Source organism: Mustela nivalis (assembly GCF_964662115.1).
Source record: "Mustela nivalis genome assembly, chromosome: 11".
NCBI lineage: Eukaryota > Metazoa > Chordata > Mammalia > Carnivora > Mustelidae > Mustela > Mustela nivalis.
In genome coordinates this window covers 86,129,810-86,153,232 of record NC_139030.1, presented here as the reverse complement: position 1 = coordinate 86,153,232, position 23,423 = coordinate 86,129,810, and the positions used below count along the sequence as shown (strand labels likewise).

General features: G+C 38.6%; 1 protein-coding gene across 8 annotated transcripts in view; it reads right to left on the bottom strand.

Moving 5' to 3' along the window:
* USP37 (ubiquitin specific peptidase 37) overlaps positions 1-23,423 on the bottom strand; it is an 85,615-nt gene that overhangs the window by 43,000 nt on the left and 19,192 nt on the right. For all 8 annotated transcript variants that reach the window (XM_082691470.1, XM_082691475.1, XM_082691469.1 and 5 more), the window contains 3 exons: positions 15,004-15,101; positions 13,596-13,680; positions 6,116-6,277 (listed from right to left, as the gene is read on the bottom strand). In XM_082691470.1, the coding sequence (XP_082547596.1) occupies positions 6,116-6,277; positions 13,596-13,680; positions 15,004-15,101 (345 nt within the window). The remainder of the gene's footprint in view (positions 1-6,115; positions 6,278-13,595; positions 13,681-15,003; positions 15,102-23,423) is intronic.

Genomic DNA, 23,423 nt, shown 5'->3' with positions numbered 1-23,423 from the left:
CTCTGCCTTCGGCTCGAGTCATGATCCCAGGGTCCTGGTATCGAGCCCTGCATCAGGCTCTCTGCTCTGCAGGGAGCCTGCTTCCTCCTCTCTCTCTGTCTGCCTCTCTGCCTACTTGTAATCTCTGTCAAATAAATAAATAAAATCTTAAAAAAGAAAATCCCAAGCTCTCAAAAAAGTTGCACAAGAATATTCTTTATCCATATTCACCGACAGTTAATCTTCTGTAATATACACTTTACCATTTAATGCACCTCTCCCTTTATTCCTCCTGAACCACATGAAAGTAAGTTACATAGACCACAGCCCTTCAGCCCTAAATACTTCATGGTGTATTTCACAAGAACAAGAAGATTCTCTTATATAATCAAAGCAGATTTAGCAGCTTTATAAAATTTAATGCTGATATGCTCTTATCTAACATATATTGACATTTGTGAGGAATACAGCCTCCCCCACCCCCACCACTGGTTTTTAATGGACCATTCCTCTTGTTAGGTTTGCTATTTCCTCATGAAGAGATTCAGTTCAGGCTGGAAAAGCACGTAGTGACACAGTGATACTGTGTCCTTCCAAGGGTATCACACTCAGAGGCACATGATATTCCTGTGCTGATCATTGGTGATGGCAATTCTGAATACCCTGGAGAACTTCCACTTCAGACTATGATAAAGTATCAGGGTCTGGAATTATCCTACTATCATGGACAATGAAAAAAAACAGCGGACAAAACACTGAATAACAGGCCGCACCAAGACTGTGATCCTTAAGAGAAGGGAAACAAACGGTGTGCATACATCCATTATGCAGGGTTTCTGGCTGCAGTCAATTTGTGAACTCTGTCCGGGGAGGGGTAGCCAAACAGAGCCTAGGAATCATGCTGTACTGAGTTGAAAGAAACTGGAGTTTGATAGGCTGAGGCTGCTAAGATTTCTGGGACAGACTACCTGAAAGGAGGGAGCTATACAAAGAACTCCAGAAATACACAGTCTGTTGAGTATTCGGCTGAATACCAGCCTGTGCATGCTTGCAGTAAAACTGCATGACACCAGTGAAGAACTTCAAGAAAAAGAATGATTACTGGGAAGCTATTAGCAGAATAATTCCAGATCTCATGCAGGACCCAAAACTGTCTGAGTTCCCACCAGAGTGGAGAGACTTAGGTGAACTCATAGGACATTACTAGAAATCCCAGAGGAGCCATGATTTAGAAAAGGAATTAAATTAGTCTTAGAATAAAGTCCACTCTAGATTTGACACTAAAGAGCTTAAACACATGTCTCAGAATAATCAAACCCAACTGCAGATATTAAAACAGCTACTATAAATATGCTTCAGGTGATGACAGGTGCAAAGGAAAACATTTAACCTAAAAGGAAAGAAACAGAAGATACAAAAGAGCCCCAAATTAATTTTAGAGATGGAAAACACAACGGATGAAAATATTGTTGAATGAGATTACCAGCAGATGAAACACTGAAGAAAATACCAGTGAACTTGGGGACACAGCAACTTAAAATATAAAAAGTGAAGTATCTATATATTTTATGTAATACACAAAATTCAGATTAAAGTATTATAATTCAAAAACAAAATATTAAATATAACATTACACTTTAACATATTCCATTTTATATATTTGAAAGTTTATTTATACAAATAAGCAAACATGTATTTTATTATTTCTCATTTTTTTCATAAAAAACAAAAGATAGAATGCTATACAGTGTATACTCTTTAGTGACTTTTTTAACTAAACACATACTTTGTTATTTTCAGGTTTCTTTTTTAAAATTATAGCCATCTTAGTGAGTGTAAAATGGTATCTCATTTTGGCTTTGAGTTCATATACCTTCTTCAACTTTTTATACTTTCTTTTTCAGAGTTGCACAATTTTCCCTTGTTTCTAGAAATCTGCCCATTTCATCCAGTTATCTAATTTGGTGGTGAAATCATAGTATTGTCTTAAAATCATTCTTATTTTGGTAAGGTTGGTGGTAATATACTAACTTCTGTTTCTGATTTTAGTTATGTGAATCTTATCAGTTTAGATAAAAGGTCTGTTGATCTTTTTAAAGAATCAACTTCTGGTTTTGTTGGTTTTTGTACTTCTCTTGTATTTCCAGTCACTATTTTATTTCTCTCTAATCGTCCTTCTGATAACTTTTGGGTTTAGTTTGGTCTTCTTGTTCTACCTCCTGAAGGTGTAAAGTTAGGTTATTGATTTGAGGTCATTTTTTAAAAATCATGACAAAATACACATAAAATTTACCATTTAACCATTTTTATAAAAAATTTTTAAAGCAAACTCTATGCTGAATAGGGCTCAAACTCATGACCCAGAGATCACGAGTCACATGCATGCCCTACTGAATGAGCCAGCCAGGTGCTCCACTATTTTAAGGTTCACAGTTTCAGACCCATCAAGTACACTCACAATATTGTATAGCTATCACCACTATCAACCTCCAGAACTGTTCCATTTTCTGGCATTGAAACTCTGTACCCAATTAACAATAATTCCCTATTGCCCTCTCCTTGGCAATCACCACTCTACTTTCTGACTCTATGAATATGACTATTCTAGGTAATTCATGTAAGTGAAATCATACAGTTTTTGTCCTTTGGTGACCAGCTTATTTCACTTAGCCTGTCTTTAAGTTTCATCCATATTGTACCATGTGTCAGAATTTCTTTCCTATTTAAAGTTAAACAGGGGGCACCTCGGTGGCTTAGTCAGTTGATTGTCTTTTTTTGGCTTAGGTTGTGATCCCAGGGTCCTGGGATAGAGTCCCGAATCAGGATCCTTGCTGGTCAGGAAGCCTGCTTCTCCCTCTGCCTCTGCTGCTCCCCCTGCTGGTGTTCTCTCTCTTTCAAATAAATAATTGAAATCTTTTTTAAAAAACTGGTTAAATAAAGCTAAATAGTATTCCCTTATATGTATAAAACACATTTGGTTTATTTACTCATGCACTGGACACTTGGGTTGCCTTCACCTTTAGGTGAAACATGGATGTATAAATATCTGTTCAAGTCGCTGCTCTCAATTCTTTTGGATATATACCCAGAAACAGACTTGCTGGATCATATGGTAATTCTACTTTTAATTCTTTGAGGAACTGCTATACTATTTTCCATAGCAGCTGCACCATTTTACATTCCACCAGCAAAGTCCAAGGGTTCTCTCTTCTTCACAGCTTCACCAACATTTCTTTTTTTTTTTTTTTAAAGATTTTATTTATTTATTTGACAGAGAGAAATCACAAGTAGATAGAGAAGCAGGCAGAGAGAGAGAGGAGGAAGCAGGCTCCCTGCTGACCAGAGAGCCTGATGCGGGACTCGATCCCAGGACCCTGAGATCATGACCTGAGCCGAAGGCAGCGGCTTAACCCACTGAGCCACCCAGGCGCCCCCAACATTTCTTTTTTAATGTAGGTGTTTCCTACTACTGATATCCCTCTGAGAACTGCTTCTGCTGCATCCCATCAATTCTGGCATGCTGCTAGAGCTTTCATTCATCTCTAAATATTTTAAAATTTCCCTTGTGATTTCTTCTTTGACATTACTGGTTAAGAGTGTGTTACTTAATTTCTACATATTTCCAGTTTTCCATCTGTAACTGATTTCCAGCTTCATTTTATTGGTGGTTCAAAAAGATACTTTTGATGATTTCAAACCTTTAAAATTGAAACTTATTTTGCAGCCTAACATATGGTCTCTCCTAGAGAACGTTTCATGTCCATTTGAGAAGAATGTGTATTGTGTTGTTGTGGGGTGGAGTGTTCTATATATATCCATAAGATCTAGGAAATTTATAGTGTTGCTCAAATCCTATATTTTCTTAATAATTTTTCTGCTTACATATTCTATCCATTATTGAAGGTGGAGTACTGATCATATTCAGCTATTATTTTACAACTGTTTTTCTCTCTGCAATTTATTTAAACATCTTGCCTATTGTGTTGCCTGGGTGACTCAGTCGGTTAAACATCTGACTCTTGACTTCTGCATAGGTGATTATCTCAGGGTCGTGAGATCGAGCCTCCTATCAGGCTTTGAGCCTGCTTATGATTCTCTACCTCTCCCCACTGCTTGCATGTGCACACTTAGTCTCTCTAAAAAAAAAGAGCTCAGAGAAAAGAAACAGGTAAGCAGAGAATAAAGTGAAATACTTTCACTGCAAATTTTATGTTATTATCTGCTAAGACATTAAGCATATATATTACAATGAATAAGCCAAACTGGAAGATGTCACTCATTCAAGTAAAAAGATAACCTTAAAGCTGGTACAAAAACAGTAATTTGAGTAATACTGAAAACAAGCTGATAGTCTGAGGAGAGCAATTTGGTAATAAAACATTTCAAAGTGCCTTCCTTTAATCTAAACGAAAATACACTTCCAAGAATTTATCCTATAGAAAAGTTTCAATAAATTTTAAAAAGATATGTATATGAGAATGTTCATTCTAGCCTAGATTGTAAAGGGAAATCTAAATGCATACCAACATGGTTGAAGGTTATGTATTAATATATAAGGAAGGGGGCACCTGGGTGGCTCAGTTTTTAAGCGTCTACCTTCGGCTCAGGTCATGATCCCAGGGTCCTGGGACTGAGCCCTGCATTGGGCTCCCTGCTCAATGCAAAGCCTGCTTCTCCCTCTCCTACCCCGGCAGTTTCTGTTCCCTCTTGCTGTGTCTCTCTCTGTCAAATAAATACATAAAATCTTAAAAAAAAAATTATATATATATATATATATATATATATATACACACACACACACACACACACACACACACACACACACACCCATGATTAATGTGGAGTGATAAAATTAGGGAAGAGAGAATAGAGAGAATAGAGAATGCAAGTGGAGGGGAGCCTGGGTGGCTCAGTCAGTTGAACATTCAGCTCTTTTTTTTTTGGCTCAGTCATGATTGATTCATCTCAGGGTATGAAATCAAGCTCTGTACCAGGCTCTGGACTCAGTGTGGAGTCTGTTTGAGATTCCCTCTTTTCCTTTCCCTCTGCTCCTCCTCCTGCTCATGCATGTCTACTCTTTCTTTAAAAATAAATAAAATCTTAAAAAAAAAAAAAGAATGCAAGTGAAGTCCAACTGACTAGATTTACTACTGCTGTATCACTGACTGCATCACCTTGAGAAAGTTAACTTTTCTAAGCCTTGGTTACTTCATTTGTGAAAGCAGATTTTTGATACATCTAGCTCACAGAGGGGCTGTGAGGATTTAAAGAAAAAAATCTATTTAAACACTTAGCACACAGTATTTGTCATTAACAAACACTTCAAGTAAGACTGCTACTATTATTATTACAGTTATTAATTATGATCTCTTTTTTATGCATTTAATAAAATTTTAGCATGAAGGGGATGGGGAGGTTATACATAAAATAGTGTTGAAGTATTTCAGCAGTATGACGAAGTGTATGTGATCGGAGAATACGCATTTTCTACTTTTTCTACTTAATGATTAGTATGGTCTATACAAGCACTTTTTTTCGAAGTTCAAAAACTGCAGACTAGATAATGGAGTTATCATTACTTATGGTGTGATAAATCTTTAATAAGTGAGTGCATATTTGAGAACTATAATTAATATGACTCCTTTCATCATTTTTTAAAAAAAGTGTTTATTTATTTATTTGACAGAGATCACAAGTAGGCAGGAGGCAGGCAGAGAGAGAGGAAGGGAAGCAGGCTCCCCGCCAAGCAGAGAGCCCAATGCGGGGCTCGATCGCAGGAACCTGGGATCATGACCTGAGCCAAAGGCAGAGGCTTTAATCCACTGAGCCACGCAGGCGCCCCTCATCGTTTTTTTTTTTTTTTTTTAAGATTTTATTTATTTATTTGACAGACAGAGATTACAAGTAGGCAGTGAGGCAGGCAGAGAGAGGAGGAAGCAGGCTACCTGCTAAGCAGAGAACCTGATGCGGGGCTCAATCCCGGGACCCTGAGATCATGACCTGAGCCGAAGGCAGAGGCTTTAACCCACTGAGCCACTCAGGCACCCCTCCTTTAATCATTTTTTTGACATCAAGCAAAATATACTTCAGTTAATGACTTAATAAAAAGAAAGCAAACTATAAAGAATTTACCTACCCCTGCAGTTGCTGCTGTTGGTGAGAGGAAAGGGGCACTCTTGGTTTGTTCCAGCCAGTGTAATCCTGGTTACACCTCAGTTTTTTAACAGAAAGAGGAGCTGGTTGAGGAAGAAATCCCAAACTTCTTTTGGCAGAGGGAGTTTGGCTTGAAACATTAGTCCTATAAAAAAGAACAAATAGTGCATTAGCAAAACAATTTTGCATGTTATTTTTTCCCCTAGCAGATTCAGAGAAGTCAGTATCTGGGGGAAAAAAAAAATCCTAAACTTAAAGAAATATTAGTAATAATGGTCACCTCTGAAAAAACTCCCCAAGTGTAAATTAGCAAGTCTGTCAATAGACAGCCTAAGAGGCATATGATACGATATCTACTTAACCTATCATTATTCATGACTTGAGAAAAACTGTAATATAGTTTTACTTTGCTATTTACTTTTACTCACTTACTGGATGTGATACATCAGCTTTCCTAGTCTTAAAAACATTGAGGCAGTTATTTTTTTCCTATTACAAATAACGACACAAAAATACTCTCTTACATCATCTCCTGGAGAACTTCCTTTAGTTTATATGCTTAGAAGTGAAAATGTGAGGAATAAACATTTTTAATTTTTACTTTTCTGAGACCTTGATTGTTTTCCAAAAACGCTGTACCAATTTTCATTTCCACTAACAGTGAACTGCCATTTCACATGGTTTCCATTAATGAGTGAAACTGATCTCACTGTTGTTCTATTTTGCATATTCCTGATTACTGCTGAAGTTGAACATAGTTTTACAATTGTTATTCTCTGACCTGCTTCTCTGTACCCTTAGTTTTATATAGGGTTCTTAATGATCTGTATTTCATATTCTAATATGTATTTCCATGTATTTCATATTCTAATCCTTTGCCTATTTTATGTTCTAAGGTTTTTGGTTTTTTGTTTTTTTTAAAGATTTTATTTATTTATTTGACAGAGAGAGATCACAAGTAGGCAGAGAAGCAGGAAGAGAGAGAGAGAGGAGGAAGCCGAATCCCTGCAGAGCAGAGAGCCCGATGCAGGACTCGATCCCAGAACCCTGAGATCATGACCTGAGCCGAAGGCAGCGGCTTAACCCACTGAGCCACCCAGGCGCCCGGTTTTTGGTTTTTTTTAAGATTTTATTTATTGACAGAGAGCACAAGCAGGGGGAGTGGCAGGCAGAGGAAAAGGGAGAAGCAGGCTCCTTTGCTGAGCAGGGAGCAGGCTGTGGGTCTTGATCACAGGACACTGGCATCACAACCTGAGCCAAAGGCAACGCTTATCCGAATAAGCCATGCAGGAGCCCTGTATATGTTTAAGCCTTTACACAGTTTTTTATCAACCTTTTATGTTTTTTTTCTTTCAGAATTCAGTTTTTACTGGTTGTTCTGAAGATCAGTAGACATTTCAATTTGTATACAATTCTTAGTGTATGTACCAAAAATCTAAAAAATCATGTAGTTGTTAATTATTTTCTAAAATTTCTTCCAGTGACCTTCCAGCTTAAAATTTGAAGACAAATTTTCCTTAATCAAGTACCAATTTATGATAACTAATACCTAATAATTTTTCTTACCAAGTACCAATATCTTCAAAAGTTGATATGCTGTTACACTGTTAAGTCCCACTAATTTGCAATTTAATATCATATACTCTACATTCTCAAATTTTCAATCTTGCACAGCACATTAACAAGGTTACTAGGAAAACTGGATTGCCAGGACCAAGATGTTACAGAGTGTACAAAATTCTGACACAGGGAGCCAGGATCAAGAAGTAGTTTTCTTTAGGAAAAAATTCTACCAAAAACATGGGAAAAGAGTAATTTAAAATGTTCATGACCTATTAAATGCATGACTGACTCCAAACTGCCATTTAGTATGCTTGGTATTATGGGTTAGAAAAAGTATCCCATCTATGGAATGTTAAGCTGACACCCAAGACAATAAAAGCCTTCTATATTTGATATCCCACTACTTTCTGGCTGTACCAAGAAACAATTAGCAAATGATCTAACCTCTTAAAAAAATCACACTTAAAAAAATGGGATGTGGTGGGATTTCCTCCTTAAATATGTTTCTAAAGATACTAAAAAACTTGCCTTTATAATATAAGTGATAAAAACCTTTCTCTAGATTATACAAGAAAGGGAGAAAGGGACCACTGATAAGACATGGTTTATGGTTATTAATCAGATGTGGCTTTCTCTCCTGCTTCATCTGAGGCTGGACACTCCTCATTTTTAGCCTCTCCATTTTTTTTTTTTTTTAAAAAGCTTTTAATTATTTATTTGACAGAGAGAGAGCGCGCGAGCGCGCGCCCAAGCAGAGGGAGCTACAAAGAAGGAGAAGAAGGACCCCCACTAAGCAGGGAGCCCAACACAGGGCTCAATCCCAGAACCCTGGGCTCACAACCAGAGCCAAAGGCAATGTTTAAATAATGAGCTACCCAGAGGCCCCAGTTTCTGTTTTCTGCAGGTAAGTCTTTTGTTTACTGGTTAATCACTTTAGCCTGTTTCACTCTGCTTCCCTTTTCTCCTTTTGTTTCAACTTTTTTTTTGTCTGAAGATTAATCCTTTCCTACTGCCTTTTTCTGGCTTTATTAGCAGGTTTCCCCTCCTCTGCTGCCTCCTTGGCACCCCCCCCCCCCCCAGAGCTGACCTCCCTCTTGGGCATCCTGGTGGCAAGCCACAGTGCAACTAGAGCCTCTTTCCAAAGCTGGGCTGCCTGGCCACTGCCCTATGGTTTCAATTTTTGTGTCTTAAGAACTCTATAATTCGTAAAGTCAAGTCACAGAATATTTTCCTATTATTTTCTCCTAAAAGTTTTTTTTAAAATTTTTTAAAAGATTTTTATTTATTTATTTGACAGAGAGCACAAGCAGGGAGCAGGAGAGGGAGAAACAGGCTCCCTGCTGGTAGGGAGCCCAATGTAGGACTTGATTCCAGGACCTTGGGATCATAAGCTGAGCCAAAAGCAGACACTTAACAACCCAGGAGCCCCTCTCCTAAAACATTTAATTCTCATCTTCCTACTACTTAGGTCTTTAATCTCCTTAGATTTTCTTTTTTTAAGATTTTATTTGTAAGTAATCTCTACGCTCAATGCAGATCTGGTACTCACAAATCCAAGATTAAGGTTCACATGCTCTACTGACTGAACCAGCTAGGTGCCCTTACCCTACAATTTATCATTAGCTTTCTATTAGTTTTATCTACATAGAGCAAGGTGTATTTGCTTCCATCTTTTTTCATCTTTATATTGTAATTGTTTCTTTTTTTTTTTTTTTAAGATTTTTATTTATTTATTTGACAGAGAGAGATCACAAGTAGACAGAGAGGCAGGCAGAGAGAGAGAGGAAGGGTAGCAGGCTCCCCGCCGAGCAGAGAGCCCGATGTGGGACTCGATCCCAGGGCCCTGAGATCATGACCTGAGCCGAAGGCAGCGGCTTAACCCACTGAGCCACCCAGGTGCCCCTGTAATTGTTTCTTTTAAATAGCATATAGATTACTTTTCTTCCTTTAAAATGCAGTCTTTCTCTTTTTTTTAATTCCCCTCCAGTCTTTCTCTTTAACTGGAACATTTTGTATTTATATTTAACGTCATGACTGATTTGGACTAGTAACCTTTTTTTTTGGATTAGTAACTTTTAATATCCATGTACTAATTCTCTCACTTTTGTCATTTCTGAGTACTTATTAATGAATTCTGCTCTGAGATATGATTAGGTTACCTGGAAACAGTATGTTACTTGGGGGTCTTTGCTTTTAAGGTTTCTTATATGGGAACAGAGCAGCAGTTAGTTCAGGGATAGATTTCCTTGCCAATGAGGCAAGACCTTTCTTAGCACGCAAACTCCTGTTATCAGGAAAAGGAATGATGTCTGGCTTTATGAACTTCAGTATTATTCCCTTAGATCCTGTGGGTACTTCCTTCCCAGGCCTTGGCTAGTTTTCTCTCCTGTATAAGCTGATTAGCAGTCAACTAAATACTCAAGGGGGACCCTCTTCAGATCTCTGCCATTCTTGCTCTGTGCAGTTATCCCCTCTCGTCTCTGTTCTGTGAATTCCAGATGCCTTGGCCTCCCACGACTCCTAGTTCCATATCCTCAATCAGGAAGAGCACAGGGCTCTGCCTGGTTCCTCCTTCTTACATGGAAGCCAAAAGAACTTTCTCTAAGAAGCAACGTGGGGCAGTCATAAGGCTAATTTCATTTGTTTCCCATCTCTCATGGATTACTGTCCTTCACTGCCTCATGTCCAATGTCATGAGACCCGTAATATTTAAGGCATTTTGTCCAGGTCCTCAGTTGCTTCATGAAGGAAGGCAAATCTGGTCCCTCTTACTCCATCTTGGCCAGAAGTGGAAGTTACCTTTAACTTTTTAATAAGTGTTACTTGAGTTCGCAAAAGTAACTTAAAATGTATTAATTGCCCTACACTCTACCCCACTCCTATACTTCTCCTTATTGTCTAATATTTTTTTTTAAAGATTTTATTTATTTATTTGACAGAGAGAAATCACAAGTAGATGGAGATGCAGGCAGAGAGAGAGAGGAAAGCAGGCTCCCTGCTGAGCAGAGAGCCCGATGCGGGCCTCGATCCCAGGACCCTGAGATCATGACCTGAGCCGAAGGCAGCGGCTTAACCCACTGAGCCACCCAGGCGCCCTATTGTCTAATATTTTATTAATTTTTTTGCTTTCAAGCCTATTGTATCCTCATTTTCTAAAAACCATCAAACTATTTAGATGTATAAAATAATCCCTAATGGATATTAGTAATAGTAGTTGCCTCTGGAAAAATAAACAACTAGGAATTAAAATAGAAAGGGAGATTTACTTTCCACTGTACATACCCTGCAACTTCTGAAGTTTCTACCATATGCACTTATTAATTATACAAAAGAATTTTAAAAGTATTTAGATATTTAAATATGCTTTTATAATCTTTTTGCTGATATTTTCATTCCTTCCTTTGTTCCGTTTGCTTCTTGCAGAATAAACTGTCTCTGTATCTAAAAACAGCATTATTTGTCTGCACTCTTGAATTTTAGTTTAGCTGGTTATAGAATTCTTTTATGCTATTACTCCAGTGTCTTCCGTTTTTGTTGTTGCAAATGTCAATCTCCTTTCCCTTTATAAATGATGTATTTTCCTTCAAGGAGCTTTTAAAATTTCATCTACAATGTGGATTTTTTTTTTTTTTTTTAGTGTCTGCTGTTTGGTATTTGCTAAAGCTTTTCACTGTGTGGACTTTCATCATTTTCATCCACTGTTTCTCCGACAAATTCCTTGTCTTTATGTTCCTTGGCCTTATTTTCTCCAAAATGCTATTAAGACATGGAAGATGGGGTGCCTGGGTGGCTTAGTTGGCTAAGCCTCTGCCTCTGATCTAGGTTTCAGCTCAGGTCATCATCTCATGATTGTCAGATAGAGCCCTACATCCAGCTCTGTGCTCAATGGTGAATCTGCTTAAGAATCTTTCTCTCCCGGGGCGCCTGGGTGGCTCAGTGGGTTAAAGCCTCTGCCTTCGGCTCAGGTCATGATCCCAGGGTCCTGGGATCGAGCCCCAAATCAGGCTCTCTGCTCAGCAGGGAGCCTGCTTCCTCCTCTCTCTCTGCTTGCCTCTCTGCTTACCTGTGATCTCTGTCAGTCAAATAAATAAATAAAATCTTTAAAAAAAATTAAAAAATAAAAAAGACATGGAGGATACACCATAGAGCCCAACATAACTCTCCTCATTTCACTACACACTTAACACTTTCTCTCTGTGTTGCATTCCACAATCAGGCACTCCTGACTTATTTAGTAGTTGCCACAGTGTGGACCTCTAAGCTGCATGGGACTTTAGAGATTCAGAATTCCTGCCCCTATGCAGGTAACACAAATGCCAGTCACTGAAATTCCCATTTCTGTGTATTTACACTCTGCTTAGGGAGCATTAGGCAAGCAGCACATTTATGGTTCCAAACCCAAAGTGTTTTGCCTTGGCTTATCAGCACAGAGAGCAGTTCTGAATTTGTAGCTTTATATAAGAAATGAAATTCTGGCCTGGGGTCATGTTCAGTTCCCAATCTCATGCTGGTTTTCTAAACACTTGACTCTAGTCTGTTTTCCATGTGCCTTATGAGGTCAGTCTTTACTCAGTATCAGATTTTTCTCACTGATTTGGAAATTTTCACTTCATCTTTGAACAAAGCTTTGCATTAAAAAAAAATTTCTTTCCCTTAGCCAACCTGATGTACAGTGAATTCTATTATTTTGAGGGGAATCTGTACATTTAATTATTTACAAACTAAATTTAGTTTTTGTAAAAACTTGGATTCTTTTAAGTTTATTTATTTATTTTTAGTTTAATTTTTTAAAAAAGATTTTATTTATTTGACAGAGAGGTAATAAGAGAATGCAAATAGACAGAGCCACAGGCAGAGGTACAGAAGCAAGAAGGCTCTCTGCTATACAAGGAGCCCTATGTGGGGCTTGATTCCAGGACGGTGGGATTATGACCTGAGCCAGGACGCTGGGATTATGACCTGAGCGGAAGTCAGCCACTTAACTGAATGAGACACCCAGGCACCACTAAGAATCTTCTAATAAGCAGATATATATCTTTCTCTTAAATCCAAATAACTTAGTTACATGCAGTTATAAAGTGCAGTTATAAAGTGAAATACCACCCAAGACTGAATATACCTAAAAACACAGTATCAAATTCTTTACTTCACCTCAATCATTTGAGGGTTTTTTTTTTTTTTTTAAACTACTTTGACTGAAATGCTACTGAAAAACAAAGTATCCATAAGTCATTATATAGCCTATCTATTATACATCACCATTACACTTACCTTTTTGTATTTACCACTGTCCCTCTGGACTACATTCCAAGATCATACCTTCTTCACAAGTACTCAGCAGTTGTCTTGTATATTTATATTCAGTAAGTCTCAAAAAAAAAATTAAACTTTATCTATAGGATCAGCAATTAAATTTCTGAGCAGCCTTCTTCAGTAAAAGATATTAATTGTAAAAATGTGTACAACTTGTTTTTTTAAAGAAAATGTCTCAACTTTTGGTAGTAGCTTAACAAATACACAGGCAACGAAGGGCAGTTCAAAAATGCCTTAGGAGAGATCTTAGTATGTTCATCGCTTGGCATGATAGAAAATACACTGGTCTAGAATGTGATCACTTTGCCAGTCACAACCTGTGGCCTCAGTACAAATCTCTCTAGACCTCACAGTTTATTCATTTGTTGATGAACATAAAAAAAATTTTTTTTTTCAAAGAAACATCTGAAAATTAAAACATTTCTATAGTACTATCTAACTAAAATGTCATTGAGTCCCGGATTCTCATCAATTTTGTCATTTTAAAGTATTCTCTAAGCCCATAATGGACAGCCTACCCCCTTAATTCAATATTCTGAAGAAGAGAGCACTTCAAGTTCTTCACAAGGTATATAACCAACACATACCTGTCTAAATTAGTGCTACCAGAGGTGTAGTCCTTGGATCCAGTTCTGCTACCATAAAAGGATGATGACTGTAAAGGTAAAAGCCCTTAAAGAAAAAGGAAAAATTTAATTCCTGAATCAACCATTCAAGTTCACTTAGTCATAAAATTATGCATTAGGCCTGTTCATATTTAACTCTTTCCCCCCCTTTTTCTTCATCAAAGTAATATAGATGCATGTTAAAAGATCAACACTTTGGAATTGTTATTAACAGCAAAGAACATTCTCCTGCCCCAATACTCTACAAATTATGCTTCTAAATTCTAACCATTTTTAAAACTTAAGTTTTCCTCATTTCTTTCATATAGATAGTTTCTACTATTTAATTTATTCATTATAAACAGTTATCAGTTACCTCCACTATGAAAAATTAGAATTTCTCATTTACATCACCCCATTCTTGTTCTCTTCTCTCCTTATTCTCTTGTTAGTTTCACTAATTACCTTTGTAACTTTAACACACTTAAAGCTTCTACATTTGGTTCTATGAACCTTCTTATCACATGACCACTTACTTCCTTCTCCCTCCTCTTCCACATCAACTTTTGGAAGACATACCTTAACTTCAACATTATTAAGGCTTATTATATCTTTAAGCATTCTGTTTTCTAATTACAGGTTGATTATAAAAGCTGAAAACCCGTAAGTGGAGTTAATGTGATGTATTATTATTTCAGAGGTAAGAATTATATTAGATCCTTTTTTCTGGAGGAGTTGGATCTCACAATCCTATACCACTAAAAGAAGAAGGTTCCTAGAGTCCTAATCAAATGGATTCTCTTAAACTCTCAAAATCATGCCATATTTTAGTTTGCTTCAATTTAATTTCCAGCTGACATATAACATTCAAACGAATGCCACATGGATGAGTCTCTAAGGAGTTCAGAGGATCAGAGAGGTATGTTAAATGTGGGAAACACTGACATCAACTCGTGGACTGTCTTTTAGTTTTTGTAAAAACAGCATGAGCTTAACAAGATGAGCTTAACAACTGCTTTAGGCCATAATTCCAAGATCTTCTGGAACTTCTAACATGTAACAACACTGATAAAATTCAGCTTCAGCCCCTTTAACTCCTTGGATTCACTCTATGATCCAGGTACTTTTGATAATGAGAGCTTAATTTTAGGCAGTTAAACAGGGAAGAAGGTAAAGGTTAGATTCTTTGTTAAAAGAATAAAAATTCCCTTACATTTCTAATACTTTAGCCAAGTACTGGATACAAATTAGGCACCTAATAACTAGTACTGAATCAAGCAGTACTCCTGAATAATGTAGAGAGGTATGTCTCAGTTTAGGTTTTTATTTCTAGTCTAAAACAACACATCATATAATAAATGAGGATCTTATATTAAGACCAAATACTTACCTGATGTCCTATTCTCTTCTGACTGTTTCAAACTCAGCTGCTTCTCTCTACTGCTGGTTAAATACTTTCTGGAAGGATCTGTCATAGCCTTGTTGTTCCTACAGTTAATGATTTAATTCAATATATATACACACACACACACACACACACACACACAGGTGTATAAAGACATAGTTATCATTTCAGAATATTTACATTTCACATACAGTTAAAAATTTCTTAAGTCGCATTTCCCCCATCTATTATTCCCAAATACTTGAACCTCCACAAGTGGAATAGGACCAGTCAGAGATATGCTTGTACTTTGATTAAAAGTGCTAATTTTAGGAGGACCATCGTGCATAAGCCTATGGCACATAATGCAGATACTCTACCCAGATTCCCTCTTACCCCATTTTTGTGTCCTCTCTTCCATGCCAATTTAGGTATGTATTTGACAGCGAGTACTTAGGGTTTTCACAGACTGTCCTCAAGCTACTAGAGATCCTTTGCCTACACTCTGAGAGAATCACAGGTAAGGTCAAAGAGCCCAGCTCTCTTACCTTGGATTAGAAAAAGTTAAAGTGAAAAAAAAAAATTTTTTTTTTAAGGTGAAATTTATATAACAGATTTTCTCTCTGGAATTAGATCAACCTCTTTATTTTTTTTTTTTTTTTGAAGATTTTATTTATTTATTTGACAGAGAGAGATCACAGTAGGCAAAGAGGCAGGCAGAGAGAGAGAGGGGGAAGCAGGCTCCCTGCTGAGCAGAAAGCCCGATGTGGGGCTTGATCCCAGAACCCTGAGATTATGACCTGAGCCAAAGGCAGAAGCTTAACCCACTGAGCCACCCAGGCACCCCATAGATAAACCTCTGTTATATAAACCTCTGCTTGATTTTCGTGTGAGAACACACTCAGGCTTAATTCTGACTTGCTTTCCCCACTCCCTTCCTGGTATCCCCTGGGTGTACTTTCTTAATAAAATCTCCATTTCAGGGTCTGCTTCTGGAGAACTTGATCTACAACAGCTGGTTCTAGAAATGGGCCTAGGAAGCACATGTCTATGGAGAGTATTTTGGAACTGGACTACTTATTTGACAACAGCAACAGAAATCCCACTGCTGGCGATAACACCTTTGGGACCTTATAGTTTACAATTACTGTGATTTTTCATCTGTAGTGAACTGGGATGGGATAAACGAGAAGAGAATATGGCTCATGCAGTATCTCTAGCATTTAAGAAATGTGGTAGATCACACAATGGATCTTATTGGGGTTACAGAAATGGTCTAAAACTAGATTATGGTCACAATTGCACAACTCAATAAATTTACCCCAAATTACTGAACTGTACATTTTAAACAAGTACATTTTATTTTTAAAATATTAAAATAAATATTAATATTAAATTTTAAAAATTTAAAATATATCCCAAATTATTCCTTTCTTTGACCCTAGATCCCCCATCAAGAAACGCCATCTAATCTATTTTCCTATTCCTTAATGGGCCTGGCCTTGTAATTTCCTTTCCCCAAGAGACTCCAAAAGACATAACAGTGTATAAGTCCTGATTGTAAGGCTACAGGCACTTTGCAAATTTACATTCACTCTCTTGGAACGCTGACATTGTTATGTGACTAGCTCTCAGCAATGCACCAGATGATGAAAGACACATGGCCCAATCACCCTCATCACCCAACCAATAGGCAGCCAATGGCCAGTCATATGGGTAAGGCCATTGTGCACCAACCAGCGACTAGCAAACTAACAACTGACCATGTGCATGAGAAAATGAGAGAACCGAGCCACAATCAGCCAATTCTGGCCCTGACAAGCAGAACCACTCAAGTCGCCATCAACTCATGGGCAATAATAGTTATTACTATTTCCTTTTAAAGTTTTTATTTATTTGACAGAGCGAGGGAAACAGCAAGAGAGGGAACACAAGCAGAGGGAGTGGAAGAGGGAGAAGCAGGCCTCCTGCTGAGCAGGGATCCTGGCACGGCCTCGTTCCCAGGACCCTGGGATCATGACCTAAGCCAAAGGCAGAATCCTAACGACTGAGCCACCCATGTGCCCCAACAGTTACTATTTTAAGTCACTAAGTTTTGGAGTGGTCTGTTATACAGCCACAGGTAACTGATATATGTTATATGGAATAATAACCATAAAGACTACAGAACTGGTTGGGTGTTGCTATGAGTACTGATCTGCTCAACAGAGATAATGATAGATTCAGTTGAGCCAACTACTAACTTAAAGAAAAAATACCATGAAGAATCACTCATCCAAAGATAGCTGCAGCCCAGATCTTTAGGATTTAAGAACAAGACCAGACTGTTTCCAGCAAAGAAAGTACACACTCCTTAACACTACTCCTGGCATAGGACTAAGGCCTGGAAGAGACTGACTATGACTATGGGTCATCAGTCAGAGCTAGGCATCATGAACTGGGTGCTAACATCCCCTAAGAGCCGTAAGACCAGGAAGTTACAAAAGTAATGCAGCATTAATATGGAAGTGATATACCTAGGATGAGTTCTAAGTAAGCAGGAAACAAGAACAGGCTTTAAAATACTCTCTATAACCAAGTGAAAGAAGAAAAACTTGGCCTAATTCATGGATACATCATCTTGCTGTCTTGCTAGAGGATAAAAATGAACTGCTGCTGCATTACAGACCCATTAGGGGGCTGCCCAAAAAGACAGCGGTGAAAGGAAAGCCTCTAGTGTGCAGACTTTGAGAGGTACACTTCATTATCCACTTTGTGTGGAGAAAAGAGTAGGCCATGGATTCCTGGACACAGGATGGAGAGACAGAAAAATCTGCATGGACAGTCAGCAGCCTGCAAGTAACAAGCCTGAAAGATCAAGGAGAAATGATTTATGGAAGAGGTATATGAATAGCCATATGGAAATGTGAACACTTCATATTAGCCAAAAGGCCGAGAAGCGATTGGAAATGTGTACAAAGGGTGAGGATCTTTTTCACATACTAATGCTCATCAGAGAACTTCACTAAAGAGACATCGAACAATCAGGTCCTGGATCCCAGAGGGGGAACTTTTTTTCACCTTTGGGGACAGTAAGAATCCCATTTAATCTATAGCTACGGCTGCTACTCATTTTGGGTTCCTCATGTTGGTAGAGCATCAGGCAAAGAAGGGAACTGCCATACTATCAGAAGTAACTGACTTTGATTATTATAAAGAGGTACATGGCTGATGCTAGATAACGAGGGCAGGAGGAATAGGGAGTAACGGGGACTTACTAGGGATTCTCTTAGTGTTTGTCACATTCAGTTTTAACTACAAATGGGCAATTTCAGCAACCATCGCCGGCACAAGCACATAGTGATCAGGGGCTCATCCCCACAAGGATGAAGATCTTAGTCATATCACTAGGCAAATCACCAAGACCAGCAGAAGTATTAATGGAGAATGCAGCAAATCTAGAATAAATGGCAGAAGAAAAAGATGGTAACATTGTTTACAACCTCAAGGCTATCTATACAAATAAGGACAAAAAGGTCTATTGCTCATCCCTCTAATCCTCCCTTTTTTTTCATGCAGAATTTGGGCACCATCAATGTGAAGAATCTGTGATAACAGCAAATGAACTTAATACTTATGCTCTACCAGAGCCCTTCAGACCCCTTTTTATAGTGTTTACACTTCCAGACTATGTGTTTCAACACACCTGCAGTTCTTCTTTAGAGGACTGCCTTTGGGCTACTTAAAATACTTTGCCCAACGGGCAAAGCCACAGAACTAATGATGGAACAGTATGAGAACATGAAAGCTCCCTTCCTTACTTCAAGTTGGAACAGACCCAGCGCCCCCTGCTAGATCAAGATGAAGCCTACTCTCCCTGAAAGACACCCTCATAGACTTCCAGCTTCCCTTCCTTCCCTGTCTTACTTTCCTCACTTTGATCTCTCCTATGAGCACTTTCTTAACAAGTCACTTGTACAACTATATTAATCTAGAGTCTTCTAGGAAACTCAAACTTGAAAAAATCTAACTGTAATATTGTGAGAAGTGCTATTAGCCCAGAACAAAGATCAGAAATGCAGGGCTCACAGGACAGAATTCTAAGTGGATAAAGTGGGGTGATCCCAAAGTGTGGTGAATGTGGTGAACTGGCAGGAAACACGCTATTACAATTACCTTTTGGTGCATCTGTTCCATGAAACTCAGAAAGCTAAAACACTCCACTTCCTAGTTATTGTTCAAGATGTGAAGTAAGAGAAGATATGTGTTCAAGATGTGAAATAAGATAATTACATATAACTGAGTAATAGCTGGAAAGTGGAAGTAAGGCAGAGGTCATGTGTTCTCTCTGTGATGGCAAAAATCATTTTGGAGGTGTCTGATTTCTCCTTAAAGATTTCTCATCTTGGTAGTGGAAGCATGGCTCCAAGATGACAGTTTCCGACTCAGCTATTCACTTTGATGACAGCCAGCAGCATCTTTGGTAACCTGATCTGGGGCACAGCTCTGAAAATCATTCTGAAAGTTTAACCCACAGGCTAAATCACTTCATAGTCTCTAAAGGCAAACATCTTTGTGTGTAAACTAGGCAACTGAATTTTGTTTCCTACAACTAGTCTCTGAATCCACAAATGCTGTTAGTAGAACGGGGTGCTACCATAACAAGCCTGAACTACATAGCACTAGCCACAGTAGGAAGGTAGAGAGTAAGGACCTAGATATTACATACTGGAAAGCCAATGAGGACTGTTATATTGCACCAAAATATTTATAAAACTGTTATCTGTAAGGGTCCCTGGGTGGCTCAGTCGGTTAAGTGTCTGACTCTTGGTTTCAACTCAGGTCATGATCTCAGGGTTGTGAGATCAAGGCCCAGATCAGGCTCTGCACACAGTGGGGAGTCTGCTTGAGATTCTTTCTCCCCCTCTTCCTCTGCCCCTCCCATAACTCACATATGTGCATGCATGCACACTCAAATAAATTTTTTTTTCCACTTCTTAAAATTTTTATTTTATTATTTATTTATATTTATTTTCAGCGTAACAGTATTGTTTTTGAACCACACACAGTGCTCCATGCAATACGTGCCCTCCCTAATACCCTCTAATAAATATTTTTAAAAAACCAAAACAACCCTGCTATCTGCAGTCCTGAGAAGCAGACTGCATACTTACTGAACCTACAGCTCTAAAAGTGAACCAATAAGAACACTGCTCTGTGGTTTCAGCAAGGTCCTTTTCAAGAAAGATAAATTCGGGTAAGGGCTAGCCACCTTACAATCAAGGAATGTAAGGCCCAGAATTGAAACTGTCTGGTAATTTGAGACCATATGGGATCAAAAAAATCCAATTGCTTCAGATTCTCAAACTGAGGCAATGACAGGAGGTAACTGAGGAAATAGTTTGTGGGGGGGGGGGGGGACTCATGTTAATATTAAAGGAAACATGATTAAGGGTATACAGCAACATTCTATATTGTCTTCATATGTTTTCTGTAAAACTAAAATTATTTCAAAACTTAAGAGTTTATTAAAACAAAAAATCCAAACAACAAAAATTTTGGTCCCAATTCTTTCTCAAGCCTATAAAATCCTGTTTGCTCTACCTTTAAAGAAACTTCTAGCTTTCCAGAACTCCTAGATTTCTGGATACTTCCAAACTCCCAGAACTATATCAGCATGAAGCAGGCTACAAAAGTTGCAAGGCCCCAAGAAGAACAGTCTTCAAGATCCACTTCACCTATGGCCTTGAAAGATAACAGACAAAGGAAATCTACCAGAAGACAAAGTTAGGAGTCAAATGAAGTACAATGAGGAAGGGAGTTTCTCCCAGAGGATAGAACAGAGACTGCTACAAGGACTAATCAAGAACTTACTCTGCTACTTTCACCGTCTTCACAACCTTTGCCTACCAAGATTTTATTGCTGCTACAGAACAGCAATTCACGTTTCCTATTCTTGTCTTTTCTAAATGGAAACTTTTACTGTGGTTATCCTACGCCTATGGCAGCAATGTATAATGATATATGTATGGACATGGGAGTGGGGAATACAGACGAACTTGGCTTTTAGGGGTTTTTTTAGGTAACAGACCATAAGGCACATGGTTGAAGGCACATTTAGACCTATGGAGAGAACTGCACATCACCCAGAGATCCTGACTCTGAACTGGATACAGTGACTAAACCTATGGGAAGAACAATTAACAGATCTATTTCTATGGCCACAGGGGTAAACTACAGCAGACTGTCAGCTGTTCCCAAATAACAACCGTACCGTTCTGCCATAACAGAATTTGGGCTAGGCTAGGTATATTTTCCAGAGTTTCTCCTAATTTGATATAACCATATGACCAAATTCTGGCCAATGTGCACTGAAGTGGTGTGTACAATTTCCAGCATAAAGGAAAGCAATATGCCCTGCCTTTGTTTCTTTCCCCATTCCCACCAACAGGCATGCAGAAATGAAAGTGAATGCTGAAGCAGCTATCTTGGTTCACAAAGTGGACGTTAGTTATTAAGAATTATAGATCAGTAAGATAGAAAGAATCTGAGTCCATGGTGACTGTAGTTTCAAATGTCACACCAGTCCTATCACCTACTCAGTTTTATATCTTATGTTATAGCAGCAGAACAAAAATTCCCATAAATACATAAAGTTTCCTTAGCTTTTTCCCAACTTCCTTCTGGTGACCTTTAACCTACAATACCAGTTCCTTGACTATCAACTGATTTTTGTTATGGTACTAATTGACCATTTGCAATGATGTGCAGGGAGCCAGAGAGTATTATGCTAGGCAAAATAAGTCAGTCAGAGAGATAAATACCATATGATTTTACTCATATGTGTAATTCAAGAAACGATCTAGAGAACAAAGAGAGGAAAATCAAAAAACAGGCTACAGTCTCTTAACTATAGAGAACTGATAGTTACAAGAGGAGAGGTGGGTGGGAAGATGGGTTAAAAAGGGGTTGGGGATTAAGGAGAACACGTGTTGTGATAAGCAGTGGGTGTTGTACGTAAGTATCACACTGTATGCTGACTGGAAATTAAATAAAAACTTAAAAAAAAAAGGTATTAACTGAGGTATTTCATAACAGTGTAGTAAATATTCTCCCCCAAACAGTTAAAACCAAACCAAACCAAACCCCCTCATGATGAGGAAGAGACCAAGTTGGTGGCTGTCCTGCTGAAGGTCTACCCTCTTTTGTTCAACCAGAAAATAACTCTAGAAGATTGATGTTCCTCGCCTAGAACCCATGTCTGGTTTACAGCACACCCCCACCCCCACCACTTTTTTTTTTTTTTTTAAGAGAGAGAGCATGCTCACGTGCCGGGGGTGGGGGTGTGGGGATGGTGCGGGAAGGAGAGAGAATCTTAAGCAGGCTTCACCCCCAGTATGGAGCCCGACATGGAGCTCAATTTCACAACACTGAGATCATGACCTGAGCTGAAATCACAGTTGGATCCTTAACTGACTGAGCCACCCAAGCACCCTAGGTTAACATCCTTTTACTCCTAGGCTAACTTTTCATGGGTTGGGGGAGATCGCAAAGGGAAGGAAAGAATTCACAACAGAAGAGCAGCCAACAAGAAACATCTGATAAGGGGCACCTGGGTGGCTCAGTCGGTTAAGCATCTGACTCTTGGTTTAAGCTCAGGTCATGACTTTAGGGTCATGAAACAGAGCCCCACATGGGGCTCTCTGCCCAGGGGAGAATCTGCTTCCCCCCTCCCTTTACCTTCCCCTCATTCATGTACATTCTCTCAAATAAATAAACCTTTAAAAAGATTTTTAAAAATTAAAAAAACAAACATCTGCTTAGAGTTCTTTAATTCTATTCTTCCTCTAAGTATTGCAGATTAAAAAAAGCTAGGATGGCAGAAGGGCAATGAAATAAGCAGAGCAACAGCAATGGCCAAATACTCTATGAAGCCTGTAATCTACCATCACCAAAATATTTTTAATTCTTTTTTTAAAATTTTATTTATTTGAGATAGAGTAAGCGAGCATGAGGTGGGTGGAGGGGCAGAAGGAGACAGAGAAGCAGCAGACTCCCTGGTGAGCAGGGAGGCCAATGCAGGGCTCCATCCCAGGACCCCAAAATCATGACCTGAGCTAAAGGCAGACCCTTTAAGCAACTGAGTATCCAAGGTGCCCCCAAAATACTTTAAATTCTATTCTATCTTTAGAATTCTCATAAACTGAACCCCTCTCCCCACCACCAATTTTCCATAGTGAGTGTATTTTCCATTATAAGAAACACTGACCTAGTGCCATAAAGGTTTTTTTATTTGTTTTTTAAGGATTTTATTTTATTTATTTGAGAGACAGAAAGAGCACAGTGCAGGGAAGGAGCAGAGGGCAGACAGGGAGAGGGAGAAGCAGACTCCCTGCTGAGTAAGGACCCTGACTCCGGGTTCAAATCTCAGGACCCTGAGATCATGA